At 31.0% G+C, this 19,266-nt stretch overlaps 1 protein-coding gene and 1 long non-coding RNA gene across 4 annotated transcripts in view; one reads left to right on the top strand and one right to left on the bottom strand.

Moving 5' to 3' along the window:
- The window catches only part of LOC126885912 (uncharacterized), a 163,115-nt gene that overhangs the window by 47,640 nt on the left and 96,209 nt on the right, over positions 1 to 19,266 (bottom strand). For 2 of the 3 annotated variants that reach the window (XM_050652717.1, XM_050652719.1), the window contains exons 6-7: positions 15,134 to 15,166; positions 5,618 to 5,949 (exon numbers count right to left, since the gene is read on the bottom strand). In XM_050652717.1, coding sequence (XP_050508674.1) covers positions 5,618 to 5,949; positions 15,134 to 15,166 — 365 coding nt within the window. The remainder of the gene's footprint in view (positions 1 to 5,617; positions 5,950 to 15,133; positions 15,167 to 19,266) is intronic. The other variant, XM_050652718.1, reaches the window with a different exon arrangement.
- Positions 16,498 to 18,983, top strand: LOC126885914 (uncharacterized). The gene is made up of 3 exons (XR_007698492.1): positions 16,498 to 16,718; positions 17,442 to 17,599; positions 18,843 to 18,983. It is a non-coding gene; the product is annotated as an uncharacterized LOC126885914 (long non-coding RNA).

Here is a 19,266-nt window from a genome sequence, read left to right as displayed (position 1 = left end):
TGACAGATAAATTATACGCCATAGGAATTCCAGAAGGGGTTATTGCGAACTTAATGAAGTTATACCGTGATAGAAAAGTGTATTTAAATATAAATGGAGTGATAGGTACGCCCAAATCAACATCAATTGGATTGCCTCAAGGAAGTATTTTAAGTCCATTATTGTTTATTCTGTACACTGCTGATGTTACTAGTTATATTACCGAAGAAACTAGAATACTTCAGTACGCAGACGACTTTTGCATTTATACGGAAAAGAAGTCGATCGAAGCTTCAATCAATGCATTAGAAAACGCCACAGAAAGAATTGCCGAATGGTCACAAAGAAATGGATTCAGCATCTCTCAAGATAAATCAGTCATGTGTTCATTTACGAGAAGACGTTATCAACCACCAAACCAAATTAATATAGGACCTTTCACATTCCCATATAAAACATATGTTAAATACCTTGGCATAATTTTAAATCAAAAGCTCTCTTGGAAAGAACATATAGAGCACTAATACGTTCAGTGATTGACTATGGTTGTATTTTATATGGAAATGCAAATTTAACTCAATTGGAGATATTGGAAAAAATAAAAAATAAGTGTTTACGACTTTGTCTTGGATGTATACAAAGCACACCAACACATATTTTAGAAATTGAAGCAGCAGAGCCTCCTTTGCATCTTAGACGGCAATTTTTGTGTGATGTTTTTATGTCAAAACTCCTAGCACAGAAAAGATCTGAGAAAATACAAAACCTCAATTCAAAAATAGATAGTCCCTTCTGGCGACGTAAAATTCATCCCAAAGTAATAAGCAGTTATCAGCTATTAATCCAATTTAATAGCGAGGTTTACAGAAATGACATCCTTCCCTTTTATAATTGTGATTATAACCTATTAGAACTACAAATTCCTTATTATTATCTTAATATTGAACCACATGTTAATCAATTTAACATAAATACGTTTGTTGAGAATACAATTCTGAAAAGATGGCCGGAGTCCGATTGTATTTATACAGATGGATCCAAATTCGCTGAGTCAACTGGATGCGCCTTTTACCATTCAAATGAAAATCTATCCAAAAAATTTAAACTTTCAAATCAAATGTCTAGTTATACTGCTGAGCTCATCGCAATTCTTCAAGCTTTGAGGTATATTAATATCCATCACAAGAATAAGTTTGTTATATTAACAGATAGCAAAAGTTCGGTAGACACAATAGTACAAACTAAATTATCAAGCACTTCATCAGTAGTAATTATAAAAATTTTAGAAACAATCCAGTTACTTACGAATACAGGTAAACAAATTTCTTTGGTTTGGATTAAGGCTCATTATGGAATTAACGGAAATAAAATAGTGGATAGACTTGCCAAGGATGCTACTACAACAGGGGAAACGATAGAAGAACCATTAATGCCAGTCACTGATCTACGACAATGGTTTAAGAAAAAACAAATGGAGCAATGGCAACTGGAATATGATATCTCTCTTAAAGGTGTACGATTCCATGATATCCAACCAAAAATTTATAGAAAACCGTGGTTTAACGACATTACAAATCGGCACTTCATTAAAACCTTAAATAGAGCAAGGAACAAACATGGTTTATATCCAGTTCACAAAAATAAACTAGGGTTGGCCACTTCTCAAAACTGCACATGCGGGTAGTTGGGTACTTTAGAGCATGTGATTTTCGATTGCGCAAACTTCCAGGTGCTGAATCAACAGTTATATAAGAATCTACAAACAGTAGGAGTTACTCTCCCCACCAATTTAAATTCCATTTTATGTACACGAAATATAAATTTGTATAAAATTGTTTATAACCACTTAAAAAATATGAAAATTGATATTTAAAAAAAAATATATATATAAAAAAAATTAAAAAAAAAATATATATATATAAAGAAAAAAAAAGAAAAAAAAATAATAAAAAAAAATAAATAAATATTAAAAAACAAAAAAAAAAAAAAAAAAAAAAAAAAAAAAAAAAAAACAAAAAAAAAACAAAAAAAAACAAAAAAAAAAACAAAAAAAAAACAAAAAAATCACAAAGAAGGCCTAAACCTCCGCGAGGATGAATCGGGTTTAGGTCTTAGCGCGAAAGAAAAAAAAAAGAAAAAAAGTTAATATCAATTAGTGGTTTAGTATAAGTATTTAGTAATAGTGTTTTATTAGTATGTATTTTTAATGTAATGTATGTAATATATGTTTGTGATTATTAAAATATAATGTATATCAGTTAAAATTAGGAAATTGTGTCTATGAAAATAAAAAAAAAATTTAAGCTGGCCAATTGGTTCAAACCAAGGTCATAAATCTAAACACACACACACATACTATGACTTTTAGATGATTTGCATAGTCAGGTTAGTAGAAATAGTTTCGCTAACAAGTCTTTCCTCGGCATAGTCCACAGTGGAGAAATATTTCCCTTTTAGCAACGACTTTCTATTTATATCTCCGTGTAATTTATTTTATTGACGTTTCGACTTCCAACTCGGACGTCGTTATCAAAATACAAAATATCACTATTATTTATCTCAATGGTGGCAGCAAATAGGACAGTCCTATTCATTATAGCCCAGTGGCGGCTGGTCAGGGTCGGCAGGGTCGGCAGTGTCGACCCACACATTTATGGACACATTATAGGTTTTTTAAATAAAAGTTAATTTAAGTTTTTAAGTTAAAGTTAATCAGAGTTGATGATATTCGTTTCTGTGAAATAAAAAAAATATCTGTGAGATAATACAGTTTTTAAAATAATTCGAACGATCTGATACGTTAAGTGATCCCTGTGAGCTGTGCGTAAGAGACTTTTCAAATTAAGGATCCTAGCCAGCCATACACCCGACTGCGATGGTCCGCTTCGGCTAGCCGTACCCAGTTGACCATTTGCTTGTAATAAGACGCTATGGAATATTAGCCGATAGGCAACCAATTATACATTCTCCGTATTTATTTGAATGACAAGTACGGCAGAAAAACAATCTGCCGAGCACAGCGGTGATCTGCAAATCACCATCCGGTAATACTATATTATTTATCTATGCTGCAAACGGCAACAAGACGCGTACTTGGACGTTGAGAGGTGACTCATATTTGTTTACAGAAATTGCTTGAAAATAACTCATATAATAATATTTGAGTTATCCTCCCACTCAAAAAGGTCGGGAACATTGTTTAAATAATCAAAATGTCAAAAAATAAAGGAAAAATTCGATTTTTTTTCCATTTTTTGATTATAACTTTAAAAGTATTCATTTTCGAGAAAAGTTGCACTGACATAAAAGTTGCGTACTTAAATTTTCTACAATAAAGGATTAGCTAAAATTTTTAAAAATTGTCACCCTTGTTGCAAAATAGCAATAAATGCGAAAAAATCATAAAACACAAGTATTCGCATTTTAAGTTTTTCAACCGTTTATGCTACACTTAAGACCTTCATAATTTTACCCAGAAAAACTATATCATATATAATAAAAAAATACTGTGAATTTCATTAATATCGGTTCAATAGATTTTGCAAGATAAATTTTGCAATCCAGCTTTCGCAAAAAAATTAATTTTTTCAAAATGTTGCAGAACTGAAAACAAAGCAGACAGCAAGTTGAATTTATTTTTACGTATAGAAAAATACTGTACCTTTCTTCTATATGTAAAAAAAATTCAACTTGCTATCTGCTTTATTGTCAGTACGGCAACATTTTGAAAAAATTAATTTTTTTGCAAAAGCTGGATTGCAAAATTTATTTTGCAAAATCTATTGAATCGATCCTAATGAAATTTACAGTATTGTTTTATTATATCATAAAGGTTTACTGGTTAAAATATGAAGGTCGTAAGTGTTAGCATAAATGGTTGAAAAACTTAAAATGTGAATACTTATTTTTTATGTTTTTCGCAATTATTGCTGTATTGCAACAAGGATGACACTTTTTAAAATTTTTAACCAATCCTATATTATAGGAAATTTAGTTACCAACTTTTATGTCAGTGTAACTTTTCTCAGAAGTGAATACTTTGAAAGTTAAAATCAAAAAACGAAGAAAAAATCGAAGTTTTTCTTAATTTTTTGATACTTTGATAATTTAAACAATGTTCCGGACCTTTTTGAGGGGAAGGATAACTCAATTATTATTTACAAGGAATTTTAAAAGTATCTATTAGACAAGTTCATTAAAAATTATCCATCATTCTTTATTCAAATAAAATAAGAAAATGGATTAACAGTTTTATATGCTGATCTAAATATTTTCGGAAGGTGGGATAAGTTACAAAATATGTTTAATTTTATATACTGCAATTCATTAGGTACAACAAACTGTTGCCGAATTTAATAAATTATTGTGCTCAAATGTGGGCAAATTCTGCCTCAAATGAACGGGATTTCTCTTTTCTCAAAAAAGTCAAAACGTATTGTCGAAACACCATGAAACAAGAGAGAATGTCAAACTTGTCTCAAATGTCAATAGAAAAAACTTTTAAAACCTCTCCAAAACAATAATAAATTTTACAATGACGTTATAACCCATTTTGCTATTTCGAAACAACATAGACTAGAGTTAATTTATAAAAAGGTTTACAAAAAAAACAAAAAAAATAAAAAAAAACAAAAACCAAAAATCTTCTATGAAATTTAAGCCTTTTAATTAGATGTCATACCTATCTGAGGAGACAAAACCTTGCCGACCCTGTCCCTAAAGCCACGAGCCGCCACTGTTATAGCCACCTTTGGTTTAGAGCTTAAGTCAGTTCTGAAAGGAGACATTGGTATGCATGTTGACGATCGCTGAATGGCATCTCTTAGAACTTGTTTCTTATTTTCATATCCAATAATAATAGTGTTTTTAGAAAGAAGGATCTGTGTGTTGTATTCGGTGTGTTTCTCTACTGACCTACGGTATGCAAGCAGCGCTAACTTTTTGGCATGTTAATGGTGTAATCTCAATGCGTGCAAGATTTTACCTTAAGTATTCTGGACAAGTACATTCTGTCTCCTTTGTTGCAAGGCTGGAAAAATATCATCAATTCCGGGAGATTTCCATGTCTGACGAAATCACTCAGTCCTCAGAAGGTTAGAAAAGCGGTTGTAGCCCATCTAATCTTCTGAAGAGTCGTGATTTTGTTAGCCAGTTTTGACTTCGTCAATAAAGGCCTTTTTAGACTGAACATGCTTGGCTCAATATTGGCTAATATTGATTTGAAGAACCTATAAAATATGCATCAGCGTTTCCGTATAAGTTTTATTTTAGGCCGACCTGATTTACAATATGGCCAAAACCACCTAGATCATGGAAAATACAGAGGTCTTCTCGGCCTTCTCAGAAAAGTTTCTTCATGAATTTGGGTTTTGCTTTTTTTATTATATTGTCTTTATTTTTCCTTTAACCGTATTTACCTAAAGATGTAATATTTTCAAATAAATTGTCCAGTCTGAAAATATAGTATAGCAAGACAATACCCATTAAATTAAGTTGATGTTTTGCAAAGCATAATGTGTGTGAATTCTGATTTTCTAGTTAGATTTCAAATCACATTTTAAAAAATTTTTGGCTGGCACAATGCCAATGTATTTATTTTGAAGTTCACATATATTATAAGTTAAGTTTCTAAACTTACCTTAAAACTAAATGTGTTCAAGTAACTCTTAGCAACCTGTTTCATTCGAGATGCAATGGTAGGGTACTCATAACTTTTCTGATAACCTTCAGGTCTATTACCCAAATGTTGATAATAGTCGCCAGGTACGACATTTTGGCATAGCCTTCTGGTATGACACGGTACTTCTTGATATACAGTATTCGCAAGTTCTAAAGCAGGGACATCGACATCTTTATTTGTATCGAATGTAGGTTGATTTTCTCCAACAGTATGCAGCAGTTTGATCTTTTGGTCATCTTCAGAATCACTATTTTTAGCTTCACTATTGTGAAATATTTCTACAATTTTGCCTGAAATACATCAAATTTTATGTATTAATTAACAATGTTGATTGTTCTAATAGCTTTCAATTGATCTTATTTAACATTTTTTTTGTTGCATATGTCATTTGATTTATTAAAAGAGAATAAATGCTAAAAGTTTTAATAAATTTATTTGTTATGGTATTATTTCATCATACGCCTAAAACAAAGCATACGTAAGTGAGAAGTAATTACCAGTAGTATTAATAAATTATAATCCATTAAATTGATTTAATCACATTATTGGTAAATATGTTTCACATACCTACAGTTATAAATAGAGCTCGGGAAATATGCACTTAAAAAACCCTAAAATATGCATGCAAATATGCACAAAAAACAGTTGAAATATGCACTAAAATATGCTTTTATGCATTTAGTGCGTATAAATAAAAACGCAGCAATCGTTGTATTGAAAGTATTTAATTTATTTTATGCCAAAGTCACAAAAATATTTATTAAAATTTCTACATTATTATATTCATGTACTTTTTATATTTATTATCATCATCATCATTCTTTATTATATTCTTATTAACGTTAAAACTATATAATTAAATGTTTTCCTAAATTTTCTAGAGAAAAACTGTGGCGTCTATCTGATAATAGTTATTTATACGCGAAAAAACTTCTTTCTATTTCACCCCTCTTGAGGTAGCCCCACCTTGTAGAGATTAAAATACAAATAGCGCCAAATTACTAGATATTTATGAGCTTTCATATACCGTAGATTAAAAATTTCGGGCTCGTTACACTGGACAGGAATTTAATATTTTTGAGGGGTCTGAGGCAGCTCCCCTCCCACTACTTAAAAATAGAGATATTTAATTGATCTTTGCTGCGGAATTACGAGCTGTTTATGAGCTTCCAAAGTGATATCGTTTAGGTTTTTGAGCTTATCCCCTTAAGCCTCGAACAACCCTTTAATTGATTCAACTCAAGAGAAAAATGTCGAGAAATAAGAAGATATAATTCATGTAGCGTATAAATTCTGAGAATAAACTGTCAAAATACGCGCCTTTCGATTATTGAGCTACAATCTCCGTGTAAGAAAACCTCCCCATCTTCCCGGCATAAGATAGAATTTTACTAAAAAAATTAATTATTTTGCGACTAAATATCGTTTACTAATTTATGAGCTTGCAAAATATGTGGAAGTCGATTATTGAATTGCAATTTCTTTTCTATGGTGTCGTCACTGAAGGTAAAAATCAACTAGTATCTTCGATTTCGGTCAACCTCCATCGATTTTCACAAAAATTGGTGAATGGTTAGACGATACCTCAATAAATAAGGGTGATATAGTTGCGCTTTTACCGTGGGGGCCCCTTTTCGGGGGTGAAAATTACTTTATTTAAAATAACCCCACAAATAGATAGAGGCACAAATTATAAGAAAAATTTGTTATATAAAGTTATTAAAATAAATTAATACTTATTAAATTATCAAAGATCAAAGATTTTGATTTTTCGTGAAAAATTGCATGTTTTAAAGAGGTTTTTCATAAACAACTCAAAATATGCACTTTTAATAAATGCATATGCACTTATAAAATTTATCCAAAATATGCACTCAATATGCATTTTGCATATTTCCCGAGCTCTAGTTATAAATATTTTCAATGGCAGACCCATCAACAATATCAGAATACCGATGATACCATACTAAATGCAGAGAATTGCAAGACATACAGGAACTCTTAGGGTAATTTAGTAAATGTTAGTGAGGAAAGCGGACTAACGCTTGTCCTCAGACGCTGTCCAGTCTTTGACCGATCAGCGTGCTGAGAGCATCTCTCACGAATGTTCAAAACGCTATTGGTCCGATCACTCGGGAAAATCCACTCTCCTACCTCATAATCCTTAGAACAAAGGAAAATTTGACATAAAAGGAGATGGATTTTCTATCGATCGTCAGTCCGAGACTTACTCTCGCATTCGAAGACTCTTTGGTCCGGTGTAGTAATACATCCACATAGAATCTGCTTTTTATTTATTGCTATGTATAGAAACGACATTTGATATTCATATTTTGCTATAATTTTTCAGTGTTATTCTAGCGGTATCTCTGCTTGCAGACCAAGCGCTGAGAAAACACATATTTACTTGCCATTTTATTTTTGCATTTATTTCTGTATTTACCGTTTGAAAATACTCTCTAGTCGAATTCCCTTCGTGGGTCAGGCATCCGAAGTATTTCCCTATTTACTTTATCAAATTTTTTGATATACGTTTTATTTTGTGCTAAGTCGGTTCCTTCCGTAAGTCAAGGAAAAACTTAGAATTGTGCAATTTCATTGTTGCATTTTTCTCCAAGTCGTTTGCTTCTGTAAACACTTAAAAATTTTATGTTGATTATATTTGCTATCTTTCTAAAGTTCCTTTCCGTAAGTTAAAGAAACACTTAACCATTGTGTGCATACTGTTCATATAACTCTACGTGTCTTCCATAAGTTAAGAACACTAGAGGAATATTATTCTGTGCTATTCTCCTATTAGATTTTTATTTCTATTCTTTTCGAAAGACATTAGCCCTGTGGAACTCCTCCTCGAAGGTTACGCACGTGCTGTATCTTTCTATGCCATTTTATAGTCGCATATATTATCTTATTTCTTATTTTCTCTGAGATCAGAGTGACACTTTTACAGACGTAGACTAAACACTTGAACCTCGCATATACTGGGACTAGTGGTATTTTCTGTTTTGCCCCCTTAGTGAGCAAAGAATCAGGCACTGTCCCCTTAACCATTCGGACATCTTGGATATTAAAGCACCCTAATATGTCTGTGTAGATTTTGGCGTTCGATCCGACCATCACTTGTGACATCGTTGCCGTATCCTCTATTTTTTCATATTATCACGTTACAATTTTTGTGATATTATACACGAGCGTGACACCCTTAAAAAAGCGCTTAGTTTCCGAGATACTGACCACACAGGGATGAATGGCTAATTTTATTCATACTTTATATTTTTGAGGGTGCTGAAGACGAAAATGAAGTTTATTTTGAATTTTATGTGGGGGAACATTGTCAAAATCACAATTTTAACCTAAAAATAAAAAAAAGAAATCACGTTTTTTTGCGTTTACCTCGCTACAACTCTGTTCCATTTTAATATTTTTTCTGAAATGTTTACACTATATAACTGTAACATTTCTGAAGATAAAGGTATCTGACTCAAGTTTTCATTCTTATCATGATCAAGGTTATGAATTTTTCAAAGAAAAAGGTGCGGATTTGTGCATTGCAAAGTTTAATCGCAAAAGTTGTGTGACGAAGTTTAAAATTTAGCTTCTCAATCACGTTTATTTTAAAGTAAAGAGTACAAAGAAGTTTTCTGGTAAGTTTTAGATCAAAATGTTTTATAGAAAAAAAAATAGTTCAACTTTTAATGTCAACATTAGAAATCCCCAATATAACGCTTATTTTTTGAGGGACAGACAATCTAGGTCTAATTTCTCACATTTAGTACTATCCTTGGATTATATGCTTTCATTTGACACCTCATTTGTCATTTTACCTAGTATAATGACGGAGAAGTAAACGTTATTATTCTATTATTCTTGTAGGTACATTTAACATTGATTGAAATTATGAAAGAAATATATAGAAAACAGCATGGCAACACTGTGACGGACAAACATAAAAATTCGGCCACATTCAGCTGTGCGTTACATAGGGTGCTTTATTATCCAAGATGTCCAACTATTCTTATGCAAGAAAAATATCTTTACACACGAGGAAACCGGTAGAAATAATGGTAGACACCAGAACTAATTTCCGTGCATCTTCACAGGACCGAAAGGCGTCCCAAGAGTCCGGTACGGCCCAATCTCCGCCGACCGACACCTCTAGGGAACACGCTTAACGGAAATAAAACAAAATTTATGACAATTTCCAAAACACAACAAAAAGACATTTTAAAGATAAAAGGGGCGCCAATAGAAAAATTTTAAAAATACAGATATTTTGGTACAATTATTAATGCAAATAACGAGTATACAGAAGAAATAAAAATGACAATTGGACAAGTTAGAGCAACAGAGAAAAGTATTATTCAGTAGAGACCTTAGTTTGCAACTAAAAATAAGAATAATACGTTCATAGTGTTTTCGGTGCTGCAGTATGGGGTGGAGGCCTGGATCTTAAAAAAAGAAATAAGCAATCGACTTTAAGCATTCGAGATGCGGACCTACCGAAGAATATTAAAAATAAGTTGGTTAGACAGAATAACAAATGTTGAGGTCCTCAGAAAGATGAAAAGGAAAAGAAAATGATGAAAACGACTAAGATAAGACAGTTGCAATATCTCGGCCACGTTATGAGAGGGGATAGATTATGTGTTGCTACAAACCATAATGCAAGGAAAAATACATTGAAAACGAAATATTTGAAAAAACGCATCTCCTGGCTCAATAATCTGACAAAGTGGTATAATTACAGTTCCATCGACTTATTCAGGGCTGCAATCTCAAAAATGAAAATAGCTGTGATGATTACCAACCTCCTTAGAGCAGACGGTACCTACAGAAGAAGAAGAAGATGTTATGAGTAGAGACCGGAAATATGCCAATGCATTTTTTTGCATATCTGTTATACAGGGTGAGTCATGAGGAACTGTACATACTCCTACCTCGTATAGAGGCTCCTATGGGGAATAACAAATGACCATTAAAAAGTGTCTGCTCCCATTGTTTAATAATATACAGGGCGAGTTTCGCATTTTGACAGAAATTTTTATTCGTCATAATTTTTGAACGGTCAGATCGATGTGTCTCTTATTTTGGCCAATCGTTACACTATTACCACCTAATCAACTAATTTATTCAAACTAGAAAAAAATCAGGTCTGGTTTTAAAAAAATTAGTTCGTTTGGCTCTTAGAAAAAATTTCACTCTGTATACGCTTCTTGAAAACTCTAATATGAATTTTACAAATTAGACAAATAGGCAATTAAAATGGCATATTTATTTTTTTCCGCACACGAATACTTAATTTTTTATAAAAAAATCAAATTTCACTATGAATGAAAAGTTTCGTAAAGTGAACCAGAGATTTAAAAAAAATAACTTTTATTACAAAAATTAATTTTTTTGGCACAAATAAGTAATTTATGTTACCATACAATCAACTGATTTATTCAAACTAGAGAAAAATCAGGTCCGGATTAAAAAAATTAGTTCGTTTTGGTCTTAGAAAAAATTTCACCCTGTATACGCTTTTTGAAAACTCTAATATGAATTTTACAAATAAGACAAATAGGCAATTAAAATGGCATATTTATTTTTCCCCACACGATAACTTAATTTTTTATTAAAAAATCAAATTTGTCAAATTCGGAATTTTAACCTAAAAATGAAAAAAAAAATGAACTCACGGTTTAACTCGCTACAACTCTGTTACATTTTAATATTTTTTTCTGAAATTTTTACAGCACATACATCTTACCATTGTGAAGACTATGAAAATTGTTGTAGACTTTCAGTCTTCTTCTTGTAAAAGTTGCAAACTTGTAAATCGCAAAAATTAGGTGGAAAAATTTAAAATTTATCAATTTGATCACGTCTATGTTAAACTATAGAGTCCAAAAGAAGTGTTATGGGAAGTTTTAGATCTAGACGTGTTATAAAAAAAAATGGTAAAACTTTTAATTGTAAGAAAAACGTTGTTTTTGTAAATTAATTTTTGTAAAAAAGGTAATTTTTTTAAATCTATGCAAAAACTTTGCCAAACTTTTTATGCATAGTCAAATTTTATTTTTTAATAAAAAAATAAGTAATCGTGTGGGGAAAAAATAAATATGCCATTTTAATTGCCTATTTGTCTTATTTGTAAAATTCATATTAGAGTTTTCAAAAAACGTATACAAGGTGAAAGTTTTTCTAAGACTCAAACAAACTAATTTTTTAAATCCGGGCCTGATTTTTTTCTAGTTTGAATAAATCAGTTGATTAGGTGATGACATAAATTAAATATTTGCTCAAAAAAAATTCATTTTTGTAATAAAAGTTTTTTTTTTAATCTATGGTTCACTTTACCAAACTTTTAATTATTCATAGTCAAATTTGATTTTTTTTATAAAAAATTAAGTAATCGTGTGGGGAAAAAAATAGATATGCCATTTTAATTGCCTATTTGTCTAATTTGTAAAAATCATATTAGAGTTTTCAAAAAGCGTATACAGGGTAAAATTTTTTCTAAGACAAAAACGAACTTATTTTTTAAATCCGGACCTGATTTTTTTCTTGTTTGAATAAATCAGTTGATTGGTGGTAACATAAATTAAATATTTGTTAAAAAAATTAATTTTGGTAATAAAAGTTAATTTTGTTAAATCTATGGTTCACTTTACCAAACTTTTAATTCATAATCAAATTTGATTTTTTTATAAAAAATTAAGCAATCGTATGCGGAAAAAAATAAATATGTTATTTTAATTGCCTATTTGTTTAATTTGTAAAATTCATATTATAGTTTTAAAAAAGCTTATACAGGGTGAAATTTTTTCTAAGACCCAAACGAACTAATTTTTTTAAGGCCGAACCTGATTTTTTTCTAGTTTGAATAAATCAGTTGATAGGTGGCAATAGTGTAACGATTGACCAAAATAAGAGACACATCGATCTGACCGTTTAAAAATTATGACGAATAAAGTTTCTGTAAAAATGCGAAACTCGCCCTGTATATTATTAAACAATGGGAGCAGACACTTTTTAATGGTCATTTGTTATTCCCCATAGGGGCCTCTATACGAGGTAGGAGTATGTACAGTTCCTCATGACTCACCCTGTATTTTGCATAAATTTAATATTTCACAACAAATTTTGTATATCTGTGTCCATCTCGTTTCGAAATTGTTCGTTCGAATCTCGGCGTTTTTGTTGCTCATCGAATACCTAATAAATATTTCCCCAGTATGTTAAATGTTAACCCCGCTGAAATAATAAACATTACTTTCTTGCCTACTGAAGTCGATAATATAGAAATTAAAAAATAATTTTTATTTACGAACTCACATGGTAAAACATTCAAGTACAGTGGAACCCCGATAAGTCGGCCCCCGATAACCCGGAAGTCCGGCTAACCCGGACCGATTTTCATAAGACAAAACGAAACATTGTTTTCAGTTTGACTGAGTTTCTTACCAGAAATGAACAATACTGTATACAACTGTACGTAATTTAGATGTATTGTGCATATGTATTTCATGTTTTTGGAATTATAATGGAGTTTATCTGTAAGTAAACCGTATTTTATTAATTTTTACCATATTCTCCGGCTAACCCGGATTTTCGATAACCCGGATCGGCCGTGGTCCCGATTAATCCGACTTATCGAAGTTCCACTGTACATTTAAAATGTTCTGTTCAGCACATTTAGACCTGAAATGATTGTATTTAGCTTGAAATAATATAATTTATACAGTGATGAGCGCGCTAATCTTCTTCTTAAAGTGCCTATCCGTTCCGGATGTTGGCGATCATCATGGATATCTTGACTTTGTTTACCGCAGCGTGGAACAGTTCAGTGGTAGTCGTGTGTCGTGTTATACCACTTACGTAAATTTTGAAGCCAAGAAATGCGTCTTCTTCCCGGTCCTCTTTTACCATTTACCTTCCTTTGGAGAATCAGTTGGAGAAGGCCGTAACGTTCTTGATTTCTCATTACATGTCCTAGATATTCTAATTTTTTTGTTTTTATGGTTATGAGAATTTCACACTCTTTCCCTATTCTACTCAGGACTTCCACATTGGTAATTCGGTCAACCCATGATATACGTAAGATGCGCCTATAACACCACATTTCGAAAGCCTCGAGCCGATTCATAGATGCGACAGTTAGTGTCCATGCTTCCATTCCGTAGAGCAGAACTGAGAATATGTAGCATTTCAACAGACGATATTTTGTTTTTAATGGTATGTTTTGACTGTTGAAAATAGGTCTCATTCTAACGTATGCTGCTTTCGCTCTTATTATTCGCGAATAGTAAGAGCGCGCTAATAACCGGCAAAATAACGCAAAAGATGGAAAACATAATAAATTGTGAAGTAAAAAGAGATGAAACAATTAGGGGTGGAAATTATCGATATAAACGTATAAATTAACATATAGTTTCCCACCTGTAGACGTATCGGAGGAGTATGACAACTGTAACTGTGACAGGAGAATTTTATAAAATAGTCCTGTCACAGACGTCTAAAGGTGGGAAATTATTTAATGTAATGTTAATTTATACAAAAAAAAAACTCATACAGAAGTAAACACTTCAAATTGTATTCTGGTATAAAATCGTTTGTTAAAAACTATCTAAAAAGTTATCCAAATCGATTGCAAAACATTTTCGTTCTAATTCAGAACATTTTCAGTGCATACTGCAGAGTAGTTTGAAACTAGCACACTATTTAATGTGGTGATCTCGTAATATATGGTTTACATATTATATATTAATAGAATATGTTGACTACAAGTCGATGTTGTTAGAATCTTACCAGGGGCAGAAATTTTTCATATATTATAAATTAATAAATGGAAGATAGTTTCTGTCCTTGTGGGATCGGTACTCACCGGAGGGACCGCAGACGTTCGGAAACAATTAGCGTCTCTTTGCAAAGACAATGACGTCGACTTTGCAAAGTAACAAGACACTTACTCAACAGACACACTACACATTACTCCCCTGACTTAGTGATAAATTATACAATTACGTGGCTAAAGGTTCTAGTTCTAAACCAAAGCCAGAATCAGAAAAAAAAATAATACATGCCTAAAGGACAACATGCTTCCCTGCTCGAAAATGCTAGGTACATGCTAGTTCAATGGGCACAGACCAACTCAGATACAATTGAAGTAGATAATACAGACAATAATACAATACCAGAATACAATTTGAAGTTTTTACTTCTGTATGAGTTTTTTAAACTATGGTATACAGCCAAATATTGGGATTTTCCCATTGATTTTATGTTAATCTATACGTTTGTATCGACAACTTCCACCTCTACTACTTTCATCTCTTTTTATTTCACAATCTTTTGCGTTATTTTGCCGGTTATTCTGGTTATCACTGTATACAATTTTGAAAAGACCGGTTTTTAGTGTTAATAATGTTGTTATTTACAATCTTATTTTTTTTGCAAAACAGTTTAAGAAATGCAAAACTGAAAACTTACGGTCTCTATACGATGATGTAGCCTTACTGCTTCCTAAAACATTTAAACAATTTTAATTAGAGCACACAAAACGCATAATAATGGAAATATAACATTGAAATGAGTATAGTATAGTTTCAAAATTTTAGGCAATAAATTCTGAGAAATCATAGTTTTGTTGCCAGTTGCCAAATCAAACACTGTTGCCAGGTTGTGATTATAGATAATAAATTGATCAACTTCTATATAAATAATAATTTACATTCTGTCAAATAGTCATATATATAGAATGACGGATTTGTTTGAGTATCAGTATCTTAGAAGAGATGATGATAAAGCTAATTAGTAAAAAAGAACAGTAGATCATCAATGCAACTTTTCAAGGAACATTTTTTTAAAGGAGGCATTCTTCGAAAAATTAGCCAGAGATAAAAAGTATAAATTTATTCGAAATTTTATTCAAAGTGATTAGGGAAATTGTTTTTTCTTTTGTTATAACCCTAACAACACACAACATTCCAGGAATGTACTACCAAAGTTCTATCAATATTTGAATGTCCTGGACATTTAGGGAACATTCGGTGAACATCTGTTTAAATTATTCCTGGAATGTTACCATAAGACATTCTGTGAACATACTACCAATGTTCCTATATTTTAAGTTGCGAAATAATACATACGTGTAACAGATACAACATTACTTATAACATACCAGACAAACTAAGTGACACTTTAGGCCTACAGTGCAATAATATGTCAAATTTAAAGAGTTTTCCAAGTTCAATTAATACAATATTATAAACATACAAATGTAATAAAAATTATTGTTCGCGAATATTCAATTTGGAATGCGATTTTGTTAATAAAAAAAAATACTTATAACTTATGCAAAACCCAAGAGAGGCATTTATATTTATTTCTTTTGCGTTCATTTTCAAATTCGCCGTGCATATATTTTTGTGCATGGCGCTTGAGAGGGCATCACGTGACTAAAAACGACCAACCAACGACCTCGCTTCGGCCATCTTGGCATCTTCATCTTGGCCTGGCCACCTTGCTTTGCCGTGGATCGTTGTTTGTAGTATTTGTGCTTTTTAAGAATATTTTTTTAATTCGGATACTTTTATAATAGCTTTAATAGTATTATTAACATAGTGAATAAAATGGTGTCCTGTTTTTAACGCAGTTGGAGTAGCAGAAACCCAAGAGAGGCATTTATATTTATTTCTTTTGCGTTCATTTTCAAATTCGCCGTGCATATATTTTTGTGCATGGCGCTTGAGAGGGCATCACGTGACTAAAAACGACCAACCAACGACCTCGCTTCGGCCATCTTGGCATCTTCATCTTGGCCTGGCCACCTTGCTTTGCCGTGGATCGTTGTTTGTAGTATTTGTGCTTTTTAAGAATATTTTTTTAATTCGGATACTTTTATAATAGCTTTAATAGTATTATTAACATAGTGAATAAAATGGTGTCCTGTTTTTAACGCAGTTGGAGTAGCAGAAACAAATGTAGATAAAAAAATCTGCAGGAATAACGTTTCAATTATGACAGAAGCTCCAAACAAATGACTGTGAATGAAAATGAAAAGCCCTATTAAAAGGTTAGTATGCAAATATGTAAACGAAGGCATGCCCTGTATTTCAGAAAATAAATTAATACTATTAATACCCTAATAATACTATTCATAAAAATCTTTTAAGTAACCTAGATATAACAAAGTGAATAAAAGGCATAAATCAGAAGAATTATTATTTTATTTTATAAGTTAATAATTGGTCATATCCATTTATTATTTTAATAATAATTGTGAATAAGCCACAAACTTCGCTTATTCCTAACTAAAATAGTAAATAGAGATAATAACAATAGGATTTGTAAAACTAAAGTAATTCTTTTTGCGTTTTTGCTAATGTATGCCTTTATAAATAGGATGGTAGACCACACACTATAATATGCAGTACCAACTAATGAATACACAGAATATTATAGTCGATTTGCTAAACTCAGTCTCAGTACTATTGAGTCTCAGACACAACTGGCTAGTGATTTTAGTAAATAATTTTGCCAATTTGGTAAAATTGGCAAAAAAAAATAATAACTAAATAGTTAATAATTACTGTAATTTTGGCAAAATTGGCCAAAAACAAAAAAAATTACCTACTAAAATCACTAGCCAGTTGTGTCAGAGTTTGGGGAACCGACTATACTAATAAACAATTTCTAAGCTGTTTTATAATATTTTGTGAGTCCATTAATCATATTTTTTATTTAAAACTAAAATTTGTTAATAATGCTTAGTAATGCATATATTTTGTATTTTTAGCTTTCCAGAAGATCCTGCGAAGAAGACATGAAGTATAGATCAGATTTGTTCTTAGAGGAGTATGTTCAAAACACTTTTTAGAAAAAGATATTGACAGAACTTCACTTTCATCTGTTCGTTTAAGAGACTGTGCTGTTCCAATAGCTTATGTCACACAGGTATATGCATTTTTTTTCTTGGTTTTAACATCTTTAAACGCGAAATACGCAATAGCTTATCGAATTGATGACATGTTATTTTTCTTTATTAAGGTCTTTGTTTATTATTGTGTATGTGTATTAACAACAGAAACATTTTTGGTTATTCTTTATTTTATTTTATATTTTGTCATCAAGTGTTCAGTCAATGTATGTAGTTTTCTTATGTACACCTTTATGGGTTTATACCTGGTGGATGTATATTTCAATAAATAAATAAATAAATAACCTAATTAATAATACAGTCTGTACAATATAGATACTGTTGTAAATCATTATCTACATCGGAGATCTAAGTTGACATTGTTGCCCAACTGCAAAAAATTTTTGAATTCATTTTAAGTCAAATATATCACATAATTATTGCGAAGTAGATTATACAACAAAACAGATTAATATTCAATGTAACTAAATAAAAACATCAGAAATAGAAAACAAGAATTAAGGTATAATCTTATGTTACAGTTATTAAGGTACCAAGGGTATTATAAGGATAATAACGCTTGAGGTCAATGGTGTTTTTAACAAGGGCCTGAGGGATATACGTTGACCGAAAGCGTTATTATTATAATACCTGTGGTGCCTTCAACGTTTAATGTCTGACTAAATTATTCTTTATATGCGAAAAATTTGAATGAATTTTGAATTGATTAGTTTTTAAATAAGTACATTTACCAGTAACAGTAGTAACATAATTGTGGTAACCATAGTTTTACTTAGGTTGATATTTGTCAACTTGACAGTATCTAAGTCGTTATTTAAATTTAATGCCCAAGGGCGTTATATCGTACTTAACAGATTTCGAAATGTCATTATTTGTCAAATAATGTACCAGTAGGACATTAAAGTAAATAATAAAAACAATAAATATAATGAATACTAAATACTTATTTGTTTGTGAAAAATCTATTTCTTGGTGGCTTTTTTGTAATTAACTATTCTAATGAGGAAATAAGCCACAATTTACTTGAAAAAATAATTTTATTAAGGTTTCTACTTCCACGTCGGATGTCGTTGTCAAAATACAAAATGTTCATTATTATTATTTTATTTATTAAATATTATTTATTATTTATTTAAATATTATTTAATATTTATTTTTTTATTATTATTATTTATGCGTATTATTACCTGTAAATAATATTTCTTCTGATTGTTAATTGTAAAGGATAGAAAAATTACCTTTTATTTTATTTTCTTTTAGAATCAGCTGAGAGAAGTGGTCTACAAAAAACCAGAAAGGAAACGGAATATGTGGCTACGAAAAGCAAAAGAAAGGTTTACAAAGCAAATGTGACACATTTTTTTATAATATTTAGGAATGTCAGTAAATTACATTAAAAAATGTATGTAAAGATTTTTTGCAATAAAAATGTTTATATTTATCAAGGATGTATTATTTGGTATGGCCACATATCGTCAGTGATGTGACAATACCTCCTATCTGTTTTTTTCAAGAGATTTGTAAGATAGACTAAAAACTTGTTTCGGCCACCTCCTGTTTTCATATATTTTTTGACTTGTTTTGCAGTAAATTCAACTATCTATTTACTACAAAAAAGTCAGAATACGTACGAAAACAGAAAGTGACCTTAAAAAATGTTTTTCGTCTCCTGCAAACCTCATGA

The sequence above is a fragment of the Diabrotica virgifera genome, chromosome 6 (assembly GCF_917563875.1).
Source record: "Diabrotica virgifera virgifera chromosome 6, PGI_DIABVI_V3a".
Taxonomy (NCBI): Eukaryota; Metazoa; Arthropoda; class Insecta; order Coleoptera; family Chrysomelidae; genus Diabrotica; species Diabrotica virgifera.
The sequence above is the reverse complement of the archived record's forward strand: the minus strand, read 5'-3'. Positions and strand labels throughout refer to the sequence as shown.